Source organism: Scomber japonicus, chromosome 9 (assembly GCF_027409825.1).
Source record: "Scomber japonicus isolate fScoJap1 chromosome 9, fScoJap1.pri, whole genome shotgun sequence".
Classification (NCBI taxonomy): Eukaryota; Metazoa; Chordata; class Actinopteri; order Scombriformes; family Scombridae; genus Scomber; species Scomber japonicus.
The window spans coordinates 33,492,824-33,508,767 of NC_070586.1; the positions used below are offsets into that span (position 1 = coordinate 33,492,824).

The 15,944-nt window shown below is 39.5% G+C and overlaps 1 protein-coding gene across 1 annotated transcript in view; it reads right to left on the reverse strand.

Annotated features, from left to right (window-relative positions):
* zmat4a (zinc finger, matrin-type 4a) overlaps nt 1-15,944 on the reverse strand; it is a 164,689-nt gene that overhangs the window by 97,072 nt on the left and 51,673 nt on the right. Inside the window, exon 3 of the mRNA XM_053325597.1 lies at nt 11,160-11,249. Coding sequence (XP_053181572.1) covers nt 11,160-11,249 — 90 coding nt within the window. The remainder of the gene's footprint in view (nt 1-11,159; nt 11,250-15,944) is intronic.

Genomic DNA, 15,944 nt, shown 5'->3' on the forward strand with positions numbered 1-15,944 from the left:
GACATTGCTCAGCTAAAACTAATACAGCCACTTTTAACATGTTTTTTCTACCTGACAAGTCAAAACTTCTGCTGTGAAAAGGGTTTGTTAGATGGACTGCTGTGACATTTCATACACACATTCATACCCAGAAGATCTTTACTTTTCGTCTAGCACACCCAGCAAGTTTTTCCTACTTTTTTGTTTCCACATATTTCAGCATCTACTAATTGGATTGCAACACAATTTTGCTCCTAGACCATGTATCCAAATTAATTGGGTGACCTTGACTTTCCCTCCAGCACCATCATGAGGCTGTCATTTATGGTTTTGAGTGACATGTTGTTAAAGCTACTGGGTGAAATATGGTGGAATGAGGCACAGGCAATCATTGTTAGTCTACTAACATGCTAGATGGTGAGTACAGTTAACATTACCTGATAAAAATAAAAATGTTAGTATTGTCAACCTTACAAAACTGTGTATTGAGTCTGTATTGTAGTAGAAGTATCAAAAGAGATATAACACTCAAGTCTTCTACTTCTGGGTTTAAGTGCTATGTTCAAGGGCTCCTTGATAGCTTTTGTAGAGGAAAGGGACTGTTACTCTTTCACTTTTCTTCCTTGAAGCTGCTGCTAACAACCTCTTAGAACTTTTGTCTACTTATTTGTGGTCCATACTGCTTCAAGCTCTTTGTGACTTTAAGTTGATCAAAGAGCTCATTTGCCAAAAGCTTGTGTATTACTCTAGAGAATGAGCTTTGATTAATCTTTAAGTATGCACAGGGTACATGTTTAGTCTAAAGCCTAACCTAGTGATATGAAGTGCCAAACCAATCAATACCATGATCTGCAGCCATCTTCAGGCCCTACTTATATTAGTGTGGGAGATAGAAGTCTCCTCCTGAGCTGTTGTCATGTGATGACTACCATCTCTATATTGGTGTGGGCTGAGCCCCGGGGATGCAAAGCAGCCAAGGCACCATCTAAACATAGTGTCTGCGATTTAATGGGTGTCTACAACAAAGCTTTTATCCTGAGATGGATGAGAACGGATCAGAAAGCACTCCAAATGAGAACCACCGACACTGAACAGGTCTTCAACAGGCCTCCATACTGGGTTTACATTACTTTCATTGTTTGACTGACAGGATTGATTGTTGTCTTTTATTCTTCCGCTCAGCAGACCATGCATTAGGAAAAAAATAATAATCTAACTTGTCTTCTAATGTACAATCTTTGTCCCCAAAACTGTAAAACCATGAGAGCATGCTACTCGACCGACACCCCCTCCCCCCTCCTGCATGAGAGCAGGTTATCACTGCAACTAGCATGACCAGCAGCGTGTACAGTTGTCAGATGCCATCAGCTCAACCAGGTCCAGACGCCGGGCCATGCCAGGCCGTACGCACTCTCACAGTCTCTGGAGGCAGTGCTGCTGCGTGTATTTTTAGACAGTGCCACCTTATAAGCACAGCCTGGTCGCATCACATCTGTATAGTTTAAGTGGAGCCCTCTCCCATCAAGGCAATGTGCCCTTTTACCGAGGGCCTAAGGTCGGACTGCAGACCCGACATAGATTTGTAGTGACACTTGAAAAAACAAAGAAGAAACAATGTGTGAGGCTGTTCCTGGTTTGATCACAAATGTTTCAATACTGAGAAAGCTCAAACCCGTAGTCAGTTAAAGGTGGTTTAGAAGTTTAAGATGATTTCATAGAGTCTTTGCAAGAGGCTATTCTTAAAGCCTTCCCAGCAGTGTTTATAAAAACGTTTGTACTGTAGAGAGTTCGCCGAAATCAAAAGGTTTCACCTTCTCGAGAGCAAAAAAATTGGTATCACACAAACAGGGATAACATCATAAGACATAAATTGTGTTTCGCTTGGTCCTGCACATGAAACGATGGAAAAAGCTGGGTGAAGAATGAAAAGAAAACTTGAGAGGGAAGTGAAAACCCTGTCTTCTTATACCTGGCCGATCGCTGAGAGAAAAGGCTTGTCGGGTTGACGAACAAGCACCTCAGTTGAAGCGTACTGATCTCGTAAATACTACAAAAGCTATGTGACACAGCCTCAGAGGTAGATTGTGGTGCAAACCAGAGCTGTTAGGAACAAAACATGGTGCCATAATTACTGAATCACCCCAAATGATTCAAACTGCTGAATGATTTATCCTGGTTCTACATTACAGAATTTAGCTTTTGCTGTCAAATTGGGGTGAATGAATTGTAGTTAACCTTTATCCTTATGGTTCTATATACAAATATACTTGTATCTTGGTCCTCTTTTGGACTGATGATTCAAACCATGGATGTGGTTATATCACCAAATATTTCCGTTGCAGAAAAAGGATTTTTACTTCTGGAACCTTGAACTCCTGATATGACTTCAATCTCTCACAGTTTTATACTCTCCAAAGAAACTTTTGAATCTTTAGGACCAAATAAGTGGAGAGATAGATGATAGTTTAAACTCTATTTAGCCTTTCATTTGACTACTCCGTGGCCTTCTCTTAGACCCCAAGGATCCACTGTTAAATGTTAATGTATGGACTGTAAAATATTGGGTGTAAAAACGAACTCGTCGCCATGATCCAAATGCATAATAGATGACACAAAACAGATCAAGAGACTGCAGACAGTGATCTCCCAAAGGGAAGCTGAGCAGCTGCAGCAGAAAAGAGCGAAGGATAGTATAGTTCTCTGCTTAGCTTAGTCCAAACCCCCACATTACCCCTCCCATCTCCCCAACCCATTTCCCTCTCTCTCTCTCTCCCAATGAAACAGGAGGCTTCTGTCTCTCCTGGAACAGATATTAACCCTAAGGTTGATTTCATTTGAATGGCAGTAAATCACAAAGGAGTTGTTCTATCAGCTCCGAACTCCTCCCCTGGCGCTCGTTCTTGACAGGATTCAGCATTGTGCCACACGACCCAGAGAATTTTTCTGTTACTATCCCGCAGAGACTCGCATACCTATTAGCGAGCTGATGTCAACAGATGATATGTCAAAGCGGTCAGGAGCTCGTCTTTATGGGCAAATTTGATGATTACTGTCCTGGTAGATGGCATCTCGTTAAAAGCAGTACATTCACTGTCAACAATTGGTGTCACCTGTGATGAATTGTATCTGAATATGGATTTGATGGATGCCTAAGATTTTTTTTTTTACTGTAAACCACTGCAGACTTGCAAGAAAACTTAAGATAAATATGTAAAGTATAGCTAAAGATGGAGAAAAAGCAGCTCCCCAAGCAGCTGCATTTGCATTGAATTTAAATTTGGGGAGAAAGGCTTTAAAATTGAAATGAGCTCCTTGAGTTATTGTAGTTTTTATAGTTGTGATTCCCTAGATACATAAACCAGTCCCTCAGGATTTCTAACCATATGAGCCTCTAATATGAAATCCATCCTGAGGCAAAGGCAGTACACCCTGATCTATTCAATAAGCTTACAGACAGGTCACTGACCTAATCGGATTAGTAGAGTTTTCTTATGCTTTAATTTGTCTGTCAAGGACAATGACAAAGGACAAAGGAAACATCTGTACATGAAGCTGCTACAGCCTCATCCCCAACAGTTCTTCTGGTAGCTCAGATAAAATGTAAAACTAAGTAGCGGTACTGAATCATGAGCTTACAATCATGGAAATCATGTATGTTAGTATCAAGTATGAATTGGCAATAATCATACAGTATTTCACCATGTTCACTGTCTTAGTTTGGTGTGTTACATTTCTAACACTTGCTAACTAGCCTTAGCCACTAATGCTGGAAGTGACGAATGGAAATATCATTTGTTCAATTCAATTCAATCTTATTTAGCGTCAAATCGCAACAGAAGGTAATTCGGGGCATTTCTCACATAGAGCAGGCTTTAACATGAAGAAATTTCAAGTAGAACCAGACAGCGGCTATTTAATCATAAACCAAAGTTTGGAATTTTGAGCTGATGATGGCTCTAGATGATATGTCAGAGGATACAGTCATCTAGGCTCCATATGCACCAAATGCCATGGCAATCCATCCAGTAGTTGTTGGAATATTTCAGTTTGGACCAAATGTGACAGACTTACTAGTAATGGACATTGCTAACCCTTGAGTGGTGCCGTTGATATGGCTATAAATCCTTCTTCTGACTCAAGAGTGGTAAGAAATTGTTTTATATTCTGAAGAAAAACTGGAATTGGTGGAAAGATAGCTTTAGATGTGCAGAGTGAAGACACATTTGACCTTTATGAACACTTCTTTGTGAGGTGTATATTTAAGTTTACTGTCACATAGAAAAGCCTCTGGATTATAGGATTGAGAGCTACTTTATGTGTCAATATGTGCCTCGTGTCTGTCGCAATCATTTTTCTTGATTGAAATAATTATTAATGTCTAATTTAGTATCAGGGTTAGAATTTCCACAAAGTGTTAACAATGTTATGTCTCACTTTCTGAAATGTCTTTTCCTAGCATAGGACTCTTATGAACACATACTTATTGAAAGGAAATTCAGCAGGAATGGTCAACTTTTCTCAATGAGTAGACATGGTTTTTTTCTGTGTTTTGAATGGCAGATATCTTTTGACAAATAATCAATCTTTTGGATTAATCATCTTATCTGTCAACCACCTTGAGACCACCTATTGTAGTCATTTGTACAAAGCATGAGGTAGTAAGACACGATCATTAAAAACGATAAAGTACAAACATTTTTAGACATACTAGAAACTGTCTTTCTTTGGACATGGCCAAGACATTTATGCACATTATGATTCTTTTCCATATACTGTATGTATTATTGTACTACATGTAGGGGTTTAAATAGTTTGGCCCCTATTTCAATACATGAGTTTGTGTACTCGTTCAGTAAGTTCTATTAGATCCTCCAGATTGTACCATACCTTTTCATCGCACCACATTTGGACAGTCAGCATTATCTGTGAAAGCCATAACCAATAGGAATGACCAAACTGATGACTCTCAGGTCTGCAACTACTGACTCTTCATTGTATATGATGTGTAACTGTGTGTACCTTTGTATTATGTATGTATCCTATGTGTTTTTTCCTTTGTACTGTTTGTTATTGTGCCGTTATGTTTTAATAGTGATGTACTGAAGGGACAGCAGATAAAAGTAACTACTACTTGAAACTGTATATTCACTGTCTATGTTTCTGCTGTCTTACTATGGCTCATTCTAATCACTTTTCAGACCTACCAAGACTGGCATGGAAACCCTGAGCTCTACCTTCACCCACACTCAGAACTAACTTCGGCTCAGTCATGCTGCAGTATGGACAGAGATTCTGGGGGAGAAAAACAACTGTCTCCATGTACAAACCAATTTCTCTGCCGTCCCTGTTAACACAGTCAGTACAAAGCAGATGCAGAATCTACCTGACAGTTATACACAAAATACTAACAGCTTTGATATGGAGAGCAGCTGGAATAACACTATTGGCCATAGACGAGGAAAAACACAATAAATACAACTGTTTTCACCTCAGGCGCATTTACCAAGTCCTGAATCACTCTGCATGAATATGTTTGACTTTTACCAGTTTAGTAGGGTCCGGTGTGGTTTGAATGCTGCAGTGGTACCAAGTATTTCTACTGGAATTTTGCATGTGCAGTACTCGTAATTGTAGTATTTCTATTTTCTTTATACTTAAAATGCAGCTTACACATGAATTAATTAATACTCCTAAGACTACTGCATAGCTACATACTCATTTGAATATTTTGAAGCATTGTTTACATCCAGGTTTACTTGCTAGCAGATGTTTTCTTCCCTGCTTCATTTCCTGCTGATGTGAGTGATCCGAGCGCTGGCAGGAGATACAGTACAAAACTCCTGAGTCTCAAGAGATCAAAACACAGAAAGAAAGAAAAAAACACATCAAAGACAGAGTGACAAAAAGACCTTTTGTACAAGACGTACGAGGAAGGAAGAGGAAGAGAAGGAGAAGGAGAAGGAAAGAGATGAAATAAGGTGAAAAGGATAAAAATGAGAAAGATGTACCACAGTTGAGGGAAGGAAGGAAAAGAAAACAGTGTGTGTAATTCTGATCATAAAAAGAATCATTTCAGGGTGTTTGTGATGCTCACAAAAATGCATTCATTGTCTTACAGCCTATTCTTTTTGTAATTACTGTGTATGGGGAAAAGATTTTTTGGAATCAGTGTGTAGTAAACACAAACATATTTTATGTCAGGGTGCTGAGACCAGAAAATTGCAGTTACTGTCTGTTTACCAAGGACTAACAACACTGTAATAGTCTAAAAAGCTTCCTTTTACATATAGAAAAAGAGCACAAAGTCTGGAGCCCAAATTGGCTCTTCATTTGGTACCATCATGTGATCCTTCTGTACTTAATGAAGAACTAATTTGGGCTTGTAACGCCATTTCAACATCAGAGTGCAGCAGTAGAGCAAAGTCTTATCAAAGGCCTTAATGAAGCCAGTAAAACGTCCCAAATACAAAACTACAAAACAATTCTTTCTGTTTCTGTTTTATTGTCATATATTTAATGCCTCTGCTGAAATGGCCTGTGTTGAAAAAAATGAAAACACTATTATAAATATGCATACTATTATCACTATTCAGTAATACTCACTTTATTTATTAAACAACTTTTCAAATATGGGTTCAGATTTGCAAATTCTGAGTATTCCAAATAGAAAAACATGACATGATGATGCTAGAAACATCCAGCACTCTTTGGGATTTTTGCAAAATGAGGCAAATCAAACTCATTCATGTCAAGGATCTCCAAATTACATGCGCTATAGACCACAGACCCTATTCTCTGAGTTTAGTATGATAAAAGTGAAATGAATCTATTTGGCCTCATGCTGGGAACCCCCCGCAGTCTGCTCAAGGACCCCTGGTGGTCTTCTTCCAAACAACTTCATAACCACATTACAAAATGGGATGTTTAATTAATTAATATTAACCTACCATAAATACATATATACTAAATCAATAACAGCATTTTGAATATTATAGTAATACCATACCATAATATTCAAACATAACCAGAGTGTGAGCACATCATCACACAGTTGTACTTGTTGTTAAAGCTTGACAATCATTTGAAATGACTATTTTTTTAGCTGCTTTGCTTTCTACTTGAAGTCTACAGGGGAATATTTAATCTGTAACTCTTCTTCTTATGCAGCCTGTGTGCTTAAATAATGAAACACACAAAGTTTCTGTTTAATTTTTAATGTTTAGAAAAAGTCCTTAAATAAAGGAGTGTGTCCTGACTGGGATTGCTAGTTTTGCCGTGGTGTCAGAGCAGATACTGAGAGCAGTGGAGCTTCAGTAACAATTGTAGTATGGTACATATGTACATCACTTGTATGTACAGTACTGTTTGTGTCACACAATTTACTGATGACTTATTTTGAGAAATGCTCTACTATGCTTCTGATTTGGTGAGATCAACCAAATTTGGGTGCGTACCATGTTATGAATCTGAATAAAAGTGATTACGTTTTTGTCTCTTCTGCACTCTTTGACGATGTACTCTTCCTAAATTTAAAAGGGAGCATTTTACAGTGTTACAGGTCCTTAGGAAGCAAAAAGTGTTTTTGGGCAAGTGTGTGTCACATGATTCAGCAATGCTAAAGTGTAGCCCCAACGCCAAATTACCTCAGAGTCCAGCACTGCTCCTGGTCGCCATGGCCAGGCCACACAGGCAATCTGAGCAGATGCCTAAGGGCCCTTGGACAGAAAGAGGCCCTCAATGATGGCAAAAAAAAAGTGTGCACTTTTGGGCTCTACAGAAATACGACACCCATTCTTGACCCATTCTCTTGATGTTCATAATTATGATCACTATTGGAAACCTTGTAAGTCCAAAACGACATATGGAGTTACAATGTTTCCACGTGACAGCAGTGTTATCCAACTGCAATAAAAGTTGTTTCCAAGAACATTAAGTCTTATGATTCCTTGTTTTATTTGTCAATTTGATGGCTGGGCAAGTGATGATTGGTCAGCAGGCCACAGTGCATTGTGGTTAGGTTGTATCAACAACTCTGTGGGAAAAATTATGAGGTAGCAAAAAATGGACATGGCTGTTGGTAAAAGCCCAGTGGGGCAGCCAAAAGTAAAAGCGGTAAGAGAGTAAGAGAGGATGTTGGAACATTAATTGATTATGGGGGTTGAGGCTCAGGGTGTCACGAAGTGTCAGTGTCCAGGGGACACTAATCCAGCCATGCTGCAAACTATGTTTTTTTACCTTAATTTTTACTGTTACTACTTTGTGGCAGGAAAAATAATAAAGAGATATAGAGATAAGATGAGACAAATGAGAAATTGAGACAGGCTTAACTGGGAGCACTGTGGTGCCGTGGTGGTAGTTTTTTTCTCCATCAAACTAATACTAATAATATCAGTCAGATGGTGAAATATTAGAGTACAGAGAAACAGTGTGTATTAAATGGTCAAACAGCGTGTAGTACATGTGTAGCCTGACAGGAAGGTAATAGGACACAAAGAGATTGAAAGAATGATGAGCCACAACATCCGCGTTCGTACAGCCGAGTCTTATCACTCATCACTGTGATCCCAAACGGTTTCAGCCCCAGTGATAAAAGCATCAGCAGAGCGCTGGCAAGAGAACGAGCACAAGACTGCTGCGTCTCAGAGGTAGGGAAAAAACACATCAAAGACATGGTGACAGACAGACCTTACGTAGAGGAAAAATAAGGAGGGGAAAGGAAGAGAAGACAAAGAGACAAGGACATGTAGTTGGGAAGAGTTGAGAGAAGGGAAAGGGAGACAATGAGATAAAGAAATGAAAGAGTAGTTGAGGGAAAAGAATGACAACTGGAGGGAGAGAAAAAGGTTGGAAAAATGATTAGTGAAATGAGGGATGGGTGGTGTAAAGGTCAGATAATTGAGATCTAACAGACGATAGATCAATAGAAAGTGAATGAGGTTGTTCATAGTGATGGATCCATGAGACAATATTACGGCCCTCTGCAGTTCCACTCAGCTTTGTTGTCTTTAAGCTCGTTATTTTGGTTGTATGAGCTACAACTTCATTGTTTTTGAGTCTCTTGGCTCTCATCGATTGTCTTCGCTATCTTCCCAACACTAAACAACAAACAAATCAAGTTAGTTAGCAAATCAGCTGCTGAACACATATTGCTAATAGAGGTTAAATAATGGGCTTAAATTCAACAGGTGGACAGAAACGTGTCTCTACATGAATGATAGTGTTGCTCTGTAACTGTTAGATCTGTAAAAAGGCAAATGTTTGCAAACAAGAATCGGCATCAACTTAAAATGTGATAATATGCCAGTGCTGTGTTTCAGCTTTTTTTCTGCTGCCCCCAGGTGGCCAAAAAAACAAGAATAGGTTTTACGGGTTTAAAGTCATTGGTAATGTACAGTCACAGGCAACTTCATTAGGTACACCTGTGCATTCTTATTCAATCCAATACAACAGCTCTGCTATAAATTCTACTTTTTGAAGTGTATACATTTTCAGTTTTTGTTGAAGCTGTCAAAAAAGTGATCATTCTATTTTATGTTTATTAAAAGAGGCCAGTGAGTGTATATTTTGAAATCTGTCATCATAAACTGTGCCAAACCTGAAGGATCACCATCCAGTAAAACACACTGAGTGAAAGTACTTCCAGTTAAACATCAGGAATTAGACCCATCCATTGGAACAGGAAGCAAGGCTCCAAGCAACAACCCTTTAACCAACCAACCCTTTAAATAGAGAAATCACATTGAGCTGCTTTTTATAGCAGAGGGTGAAAACATGTGATTTGGGGGTTGACTGATTTCACAGATTTTTGGCTTTAAAAAAAAATACTTTTGTATAACTTGTTCACTAAAATAGACTTAATGTTTGCAGCTCATGCAAATCTTGTAATTGTTCACGCTCTGAGAATTTTAAAACTTGTGCAAATCTTTTAATTTGACAGAAATACTGTCTTCAATAATACTGTGATATATATCAATATCATACTGATATGGGGAAAAAAACTGTTGAGATCCAATTTTTGTAATATTGCCCTGCCCTAGAAAGGAAGCCAAAGAAAAAGAGAGAGGAGAGGAGAAAGAAAACAGGAAACGACTAAGGGATCGGAGGGGATGAAAGCAGCAGAGTGAAAGGGAGAAGAACAAGTAGAAATAGAGGAGAATTGTAGGGTGAAAGAGATTAGTGAGGGGAGAATGAATATGGACGAGAAGACGACTAGAGGAAAGGGAAGATAAAATAGGAAGCAGGAGGAAAGAAAAGGAGAGTCTGGGAGTTAAAGAGATGAGTGGAAGCTTGCGACATGGGAAGCAGAGATGAGATGAGGACAAAAAAAAGAGAGGCAGAGAGGGAGAGAAAGAGAACAGTTAGAATGGCACTGAGAGAGCAACAGCATCCCTTAACGTGTCCTTATCTGACTCACAAGCCCAGATTTCCACACTGATATCTCTCAGCAAAAACTCCCAGTGATCACAGCGGAGACCACCGTCCCTCTCGTTCGTTAAGTTCTCTCCTGACCTCCTCCGTCACCCCCACGTCCACCCGTATCTCCACTTGAAAGCAACTTGGGATAAAAAACCTCCCTTTTCACTGTGACAGTTACATCAAATCTCAACAGGAAATCTCGACACTGTGATGCTTATCGGAGTGTGCACGGAGTGGATGTAAAAAAAAGAAAGAAAAGAAAACACGTTATTTTTCTTTGCCCCCCGGCGGAGAGAAAAGAAGAACAGAAGGAGCTCGGAGCTGGAAAGGCTAACCAAACAAAACACATCAAGACCCCAAATGCTTATCGAACAGGGGGGGAGGAGGGGGGAGGGAGGTGATGATGAGGCGGCGTAATCTGTCAAACATGTGTGCTTTCAATTTTGGCATCTCCTGGTATACAATATCCCTGTCTTATTGTTCACTGGTCTAGAAATATGGCGCTGCTGTTCATCTGTCAGCTATTCTGATACAAGGGGTGTGTGTGTGTGTGTGTGTGGGGGGGGGGGGGGCGTGTAGTGAGGGTCATGAAGACACACAGGCTCAGGAGAAAGCGGGGAAATCCATTAACAATAAAAGGTCCCGGTGTGAGAGCTGGAGCCGCGGATTGATGCGGTGCACGTGTTTGTGAGTGATTAGGGAGGCTTTGGAGGGGAAACATACAGACAGGATGACCGGTGATGTGGATTTCACACAGGACTTACATTGTCTGTTCTGAGCTTCTTGGCAGGGCAGCCTCCATCCACAGGATGTAGCATGTAATACAGCCGCACTTTGTTGGCGTGTTTCCGACTCTGGAAGAAAGACAAAAGACGAGAGTTATGAGTAAAAGTTTTCATATAGTCTCTACAGGTCAAGTCAGGACAGTCAGCTGTCTTTCATTCACGTGAATACACTGTACAGTACAAATATTCTACTCTTTACTTTACCCTCCTCCACCCTCTTTCATTTCACCTTGCCGATTGATATGACATTATACCAGTGTACACTTAAGGGGGCAGAGCTTAAGGGGAGAGGGGGATTGTCTTCATCCACAGGCTCCACTAATACTCTTTAGTGTGTAACTGTCAGTCCATTTCAATTCAATATGGGATCATCACATGTTTTTTTACTGATGTTGACCATGAACTGCAACGTGATCAGCTGCAGTGTGATAAGGCCAGGCATGTCCAAACTATTCCATAAAGAGCTGTGTGCCTGCAGTTTTTTGATCCAACCAATCAGGAGCACACGATTCAGCTAATCAACTGCCTGAAAACAGACTAGTTCTTTGAATCAGTCAGTTACTGAACTGAGATATCAAAATGGGCTTCAGGAGTGGAAAAAGTGTGATCAGAGCATCCCAAGCCAAAAGGTGATGTTATGTTGTATCAGTCAGCAAAGTAGAGTATAAATACATGACACTGGTACTTATTCATTTAGAAAGCACACTTAAATAAACTATCAAATGACCTCTTGGCACTAATAAACATCAATGAATGTACATATCAAACGTGCTTTCAAGACTGGATTACAGAACATGTTCCAGGTAAAGCAGCTTTTACATTTTTATGCTTTAGACTCATTGAACAACCTTAAAGACTGTGTAAAGTGAATTCAGACATTTTTTTCTAAACACATTAAATAGGTCATGAATGTATTTCTAAAAAAAAGGTGTAAAAAGCATTTCAACCATTTAGATTTGAATTGTGGAGCTAGGCTTCACAAACTGTGTTTCAAGATTTCTGTGTTCAGGATTTAGTGGGCGGGACTGAAAATCACTGCCGCCTTACGTAACGCATAATTAGCATAAACCCACCCCTGCTGCTGTAGCGGTATAAATACATTCAGCGCACACTACTACTACTACTACTACTACAGGTAGAGTTAGCCGCCGAGTTAGCCATGGAGCTAGCAGCTGAGCTAGCCTCCAAGTTAGCCGCCGAGCTAGCCGCTGAGTTAGCTGCAGAGCTAGCCGCTGAGTTAGCAGCAGAAAGCTCTCAGACCTAGCGTCCGTGTTTCGGGTAGAGGTGGTGATTTTGATTGACAGGTGACACTTGGTAGGGGGCGGGGTTTCAGCGAAATTGACGAGCACAGCTTTTGGTAGCAGAGAAAGAGACTGATTTTTACACAACTTTGAAGCCTAATTTCATATATTTGGCGATTTTTTTAATCATTCAAATTTGGCAGGGTGCTTAACAACACACTTTTCTGTGGTATGTCAAACTCAGAACACATATTTATTCTTACTTTACACAGACTTCAAACACTTTGAATATTGATTCCCTGATAACATCGGGACATTTTAGAAATACACTCTTAAATCTTTTTTTTGAATGTAACTGTTTTAATCAGAAATTGATCTTTGTATTTTTGCTGTTTGAGCCGTTTTTTTATGCTCTTTTTGAATCTTAATGTTTCTTGTTTTCTCAGCATTATTAAAAATGAGGGTCACCCGTCAATTACATCCCCGAGAAAACAAATAAAAGTTGACGGTATGTCTTTTGATCATCCATTCACAGTCAAACAGTGCAATAAAGATTCCTCGCGAGTAAATACCTTGAGTTATCAGCTGATCAGCTATCAACCAAACTGGATAGAACGTCTGAGTGTGTGTGTGATAGTGCTGGAGGAGTCGGCACCCTGCTGCAGCAGAGCATAAACACTCTGGATAATCATTGCCGTCACGTACTGATGATATTGTGATGAAAAACTGCTGCGTTAAGTGCCTCGCTTTCATCATTCACTTAACTCCCCGTTCAAAATAGGCTTTTAGAGCAAAAAAGGGCAGAGAGTTAGTGAAGCAGGTTGAATTAATGGGCTGTGTGGCATCAATGTGTGAAAGAAGTTACGCGTTATTTACAAAGACAGTCTACCTGAACATGACACTTTGCTTCTCCTGTTTAAGAGATCTGGCTTCCGTTTATCCCATTAAAACAGGAGAAGACTGTCAAATAAAGTGCTAACTGCTGCTGCTGCTCTGACACTGGATTGAATTGATGATTAGAGCTCAGATCATAGAAGGTGAAGCGGGAGTCTTCCTACCAGCAGCAGCGGATCCCCCAGGATCTGATTGCAACAGCTGCGACAGAAGGGAAGACGGGATTTGAAAGGCCAGATGAGTTTATCTGTGAATGATTTCTACTTCACCAGGACAGCTTTGGTTGTCATGAGATGTGATACAGAAGGGACAAAGAGGAGGAGGAAGATGTGGTGTAAAAAGAAGAAGACAGCAAGTTTCGGTAATAATCAGCCAAAAGGGAAATCCGCCTGTGATATTTTCACTCTAACACTAGAGTCATGGGCCTTTTTTCTATCTTTATTCAAGAGTCTTTCAATTTGAGAGCAATATTATTGATTTCATGTTGAGATTTTGTCATTTTATATAGCCTCTGCTTGCACTTTCATTTGCTCTGCTTCGGCTCAAACTGTATGTTTGCGAGCTAACAATCAGGTTATGCAGCTGATTTAAACTTAGCTTCCTTCCTGTTGCCTGCGTTCAAAGCATTGATGAGGAACAGCCGATTCATTTCAGTGAAATGAGGAGTTATCTCTACCATGCCTCCTCATTTCACAACAAAACATCTAAATAATGTAGCAGCTGGCTGCAGGGAGATCATCAGGGAGATCTGAGTTTCTGGTTAAGTTGCTGTTGGATATATTGTTTGTCATTTCCAGTTAAGAAACATCTAAATATCACTATATAAAACATGTTGAAAAGTTCAGACTAGGGCTGGGTATCATTTAAAAAATGATGATACCAGTAGCAATCCAAGTATCCTTAAAACTAGTTGAGTACTCCATTAGATACCCATTATTACACATTTAGTACACTTGCTTGTATCCAGTGTAACAGGCATATAGTGTAGTCACACTAGAGTGTTTAGGTGGCATCTTGGTGAACTGCTAAGCATGCTAACTCAAATTCACCATGACTTCACTCCCACAGATGGGCTGTAGCTGCTGTGGCAGTGGGCCAATCATATGTTGCATTAAATTGAAGAACGCTTGTGTTGATTGGCTGTGAGTAAGTCCATTCAAATAGTCATATTTTCTAGCTCTGGTTGCAAAAAGGATTGATTGCAGGTATCGTTTGATGGGAGACGTTTCAATACTGCTTGGTATCAATTTATTTCGCTCAATACCTTAAAGGTATTGAGTACTGATACCCAGCGCTAGTACAAAAGTAGGATTAGAATTAAATTCTGAACATTGATAATAGTTCAATTTCAACCCTTCTACTGAATCATATTGTCATGGAATGATCTCATCACATTACAAAGTTCTCCAGTCCAAATAAATGACTCTAGGCAAGCTGCATCAGTTGTTACAGGTAAACTAATCAAACACCATGAAGTCTCAGCACAGTGTTGGGATGTAACATGTAATGAGTTACAATAATGTGATTATTATCAGTAACAAGTAGTGGAAGGGAATGGGGCTGGACAATTAATAGAAACATAATTGAAACCGACATTTAGAAACTCTAATCGACTTAATCTTGCTCATGCCAATTAATCGTAGTGTTCACTGTTGCCATGACAGCAAAGGTTGCATATCTTTAAGGAATTTGAAAACTTGTCTCCAGTGATCATTTGAACCCTAACCATGATCTTTACATAGTTCTAATCAAGTAAACTAGACATTAACCACACCGTCACACCTTAAAACATCTTTATTTTCACTCCCTAAAGATACTCATGTGTGAGGGCAGCAGTGGAAAATACTAAACTAAAGAAACATCATCAAGGGTGGAGATAATCGTTCACTAATCGTAATCGAGGTTAAAAGTCCAATTAATTGTGATTTATATTTTTGCCATAATCGCCCTAGAAGGGAGTACATTTAACATAGTTTTATTATAGTTGCTAATCCCAGCAAAGCACTTAGTTTTAACAAGGGCAGTGTTGAGAGTCCCATACAGGTGATTACTCTTTAACCACTTTCATCTACTCCTACCCTCCAGGATTTAAATGTACCTCTCTTGTACAACTTTTGGAACAAAAGGTCAATATATATACCAGCACCCATACTTTAAACTATTATCTCCACATATAATAGTAGTTTATAGCGTACCACTCTAGAACCATATCAGTGTGCTAGAGAATAAAACAAGTCATGATGGTGACATTTTTCTCCTCTAGCACACAGATGGGAAGCCAGTGCAATATAAGGCTACTACACTATGTAGATATTATAATAAATAAATAGGTACGGATGCTTGTACTCCTTGAACTAACTCAGAGAGCAGAGCAGAAATTTGAGAGCAGATGTTTTACGAGCACACAGAGGTTGTCTGAGAAGGACTGAAGCAGGAAATCTGTGCAAGCTGAGTGTAAACATACAGTTTGAGCAAATCAGCACAAATCTATTTAAGTATAAGGGCAGGGTTTTGAGGGAAAACGTTACAAAATCTGAACGTGAAATCAACAAATCAAATCAAATCAAACTGAAACGCTGCTCTCTTGAATAAAAATAGGAAAAAGCAGCTCCATACAGAGTAAAGCACA